Source organism: Antrostomus carolinensis, unplaced genomic scaffold (assembly GCF_000700745.2).
Source record: "Antrostomus carolinensis isolate BGI_N321 unplaced genomic scaffold, ASM70074v2 scaffold32497, whole genome shotgun sequence".
Taxonomy (NCBI): Eukaryota; Metazoa; Chordata; class Aves; order Caprimulgiformes; family Caprimulgidae; genus Antrostomus; species Antrostomus carolinensis.
This window is the reverse complement of record NW_010325845.1, coordinates 1-3,362: the sequence shown is the minus strand read 5'-3', so window position 1 is coordinate 3,362 and position 3,362 is coordinate 1. Positions and strand designations below refer to the sequence as shown.

Genomic DNA, 3,362 nt, shown 5'->3' with positions numbered 1-3,362 from the left:
AAAACCCCCCGCCACAGCGGTTCCTCCGCAACCGGGACCTTGCTGGCCTTTTCAGGGGGATTTAGGGGTGGTGGGGGGGTTGTGTTCTTGTGTCCGTGCCCCACGGTAGCTGTAGGCACATCCCAAACTGTCGCAGGAGCAGAGCCCTCAAGTGGCTTCAGGAGCCGTGGGGTTCCTGCCCCCCCCAGAGCAGCCCCCGGCCACTGTCCCCTCTGCTCAGGTCCCGGTGCCAGCAGGGACAGCAGGACGGATAAATAAAACTCTTCTCTGAGCTATGCAGCTGGTCCGAAAATACCCCTAGGATTCTGTGGTAGCCTTTTCTGGAGCCTGCTTTTTCACTTACTTCCATGGAATATCATCATTTATAGTCCTGTACTGCCCAGCTCAAGGCACTGCTTTTCAGCCTTTTCTCCAAACTGCATTTGCTAATTCAGAAAACCCCATCAACCCCGTCAGGCTCCTGCGCGCGTGGCCAGCCCCACGGCAGACGCTCACCTGTCCCTTTGCTTTCAGACTCTAGGTCACTTGGAGAAGGCTGTGGTTCTCGAGCTCACCTTGAAGCATGTGAAAGCACTAACCAATCTCATTGAGCAGCAGCAGCAGAAAATAATTGCTTTGCAGAATGGTTTACAAGCCGGTGAGTATTCAAATCGTATCGTGTGAGAACCTGCGTGCGCTTGATGGACTTTCTCTCGTAGTCTTTGAAATGCAGTTGTGACACTTGGTTCCTAAGAAGGGAGGAGGCAGGAGTTCTTGCCTCTAATCACTGTCATTTTCTGTCGCTTTGCTTATGAGCTTTTGCAAAAAAAAAAAGATGCATTTCTCAGTACGGTCAATGTAGAGTGCCCTGTGGAGTCCTTTTGAAATTAAATTGGATTTTAAGTAGTTTTATTTAAAGCACAGGTTTGCTGTGAGGTTCTCTCCCAAGCCATTTGAATCTTTCCATTCGTGTTCAGGAGCTTTGGATCAGACGTGGTTTTGATTGTTTGTTTGTTGGTTTGGTTTTTTTTTCTGAAAATACATACAAACCTGCTTTTTTATACACACCTTTTTTAAGATCTCTTTGTAAACCAGCTAGCCTGTGTTCTGCAGACCAAGAGGGGACCCGGTGCTTCGGCTTATCGTGCTTTAGATGCACTTCCTCCTTCTGTTTTCACATGTGGCACTCACGTGAATCTGATAAAGTAAAATTTAGTTTTTCTGAAGAGCCTTCCAGTGCTCTGACAGCCACAGGGAGTGCAGTAGAGCTTTAAGCTGAAGCAGAACCGCCGGAGGTTGGTGGAGCTGCTGGCGGGCAGACGTGCTCCAGGAGCTCTCTGCCCGGAGGTGAAGGGCGAGGTGCGCTCTGCCTTCCTCGGGGTGTTTCCCGGAGAAGGCACCAGCTTGACTCACTCCTCTGCTCTGTACTTCAGCACCTGTTAAAGGTGGCATATGCAGCAAATACAGAAATAAAAAATAAGTTTAAAGTTATTACATAAAAGTGGGCAGGCAGGTGTTCAAATACAAACGTGCTCTTATGCAGAGATCGGGGAAATGGATGCGAGAGTCAGGTTGACCATCACGTTCACCTCTCGAGCTGTGCTGTAACCGAAGTTTAATACCGTCTCAAAGTTGGTAATGGAACTATTTAGCACGTTGTTAATTTTTAATTTCTTTCTGTTAATGTTTCCTCAGGTGACCTGTCATCAAGAAACCTTGATTCCAGCCAGGAAATGTTTCGATCCGGTTTCCAGATGTGTGCCAAGGAAATGCTGCAATACCTGGCGAAGCACGAGAACGGCAAGGACCTGAAGTCGTCCCAGCTGGTCAGTCATCTGCACCGAATGGCCTCTGAGGTGCTCCAGGGTGGAGCCGGCCGCAAGTCCGGAGACGTCCCTCCTAAAATGGTGGACTTGAAAGAGAAACCCGTCTCCTTGACCAAAGCGACCGAGGGACACGGGAAGAACTGCGTGCCTGTGATCCAGAGGACATTCGCTCACTCCAGCGGGGAGCAGAGCGGCAGCGACACAGACACGGACAGCGGGTACGGGGGAGAGCTGGAGAAAAGTGACTCCAAATCTGAACAGCAGTATTTCCGAAAGGATACTGAACTCAAGTACGCTGTCCAGGAGAGAATTAGCTCTATTAAACAAGAGACTGAGGACCCGCCGGCCAAAAGGAGCAGGCTGGAGTCGCCGGAGGATGAGGGCCCTTTTGGCAGCGACATGATGGGCTCTTCCAGCAGCTTCCTGGGCCCCCACGCTCACCAGCCTCCCTTGTGCCTGCCTTTCTATTTGATCCCACCCTCTGCAACGGCCTATCTGCCCATGCTGGAGAAGTGCTGGTACCCAGCATCCGTACCCGTCTTGTATCCCAGCCTCCCCACCTCTGCTGCAGCGCTGACGGGGTTCATGAACCCTGAGAAGATCTCCCCACCTCTGCTGATGCCCCAGAGACTCCCTTCTCCCATACCGGCCCATTCCCCTATCGACTCCTCGGCTCTGCTTCAAGCTTTGAAGCAGATTCCTCCTTTGAACTTGGAAACCAAAGACTAAGCACAGTCTGATTTATTTTTTTTCCTTTTTGTATTCTGTTTTTTTTTAGTTTGAGACTGTTTCACTTTTCTATATTGGCTGGACTGAGGTGTGGGGATAAGGTTCACTGCACGTAGGAAGCTAAATCCCCTTTTCTCTGACTTGTCAGGTAGCTTGGAGAAGGATGAAGGATGCGCCCAGGTTAGCGATTCAGAACTACTTCCAAAAGAAAACACAAAGAAAGGAAAAAAAGAGAAAAAAAAAAAAGAGGGTTGTGTGCTTTACCCCTTCCCTTCCCTTCCCTCCTGCATCTACAGAGCAGCGGCTGGCTCGGTCAGCTGCGCCTATATTGCAAAGCTGTGAAAAAAATACTCCATGAGGCAGACTTGGTTTGAGGGTCTGTGAATAGAAAAATACGGTACTTGTCATAAGGGCTTTTAGGGCAGCGGCCCCACTGCCGGAAAAAAGAGGGTTGTGTGCTTTACCCCTTCCCTTCCCTTCCCTCCTGCATCTACAGAGCAGCGGCTGGCTCGGTCAGCTGCGCCTATATTGCAAAGCTGTGAAAAAAATACTCCATGAGGCAGACTTGGTTTGAGGGTCTGTGAATAGAAAAATACGGTACTTGTCATAAGGGCTTTTAGGGCAGCGGCCCCACTGCCGGTGGTTTGCGCTGAACCGATTCCGTGCCCATCGGTGCCGGTGTCCGGCGCGGCGCCGAGGGTGGTGGTGGCAATGCCACCCACAGCGTAGGAGGAGCAGAGCGGCGGTCGCTGCGTGGTCATGCACAGCCAGGTAGACTTAAGACGGGTTTCTCTCCACACCTTTGCTGATATATAAATATATATATAT

The 3,362-nt window shown here is 50.5% G+C and overlaps 1 protein-coding gene across 1 annotated transcript; it reads left to right on the top strand.

Moving 5' to 3' along the window:
* Positions 1-513: 513 nt before the first annotated feature.
* Positions 514-2,534, top strand: BHLHE40 (basic helix-loop-helix family member e40; the record flags this gene model as incomplete). The annotated part of the gene is made up of 2 exons (XM_010171394.1): positions 514-637; positions 1,675-2,534. Coding segments are annotated over 2 exons (984 nt in total), but the record flags the coding sequence as incomplete, so codon positions are not given.
* Between the last annotated feature and the right edge of the window lie 828 nt (positions 2,535-3,362).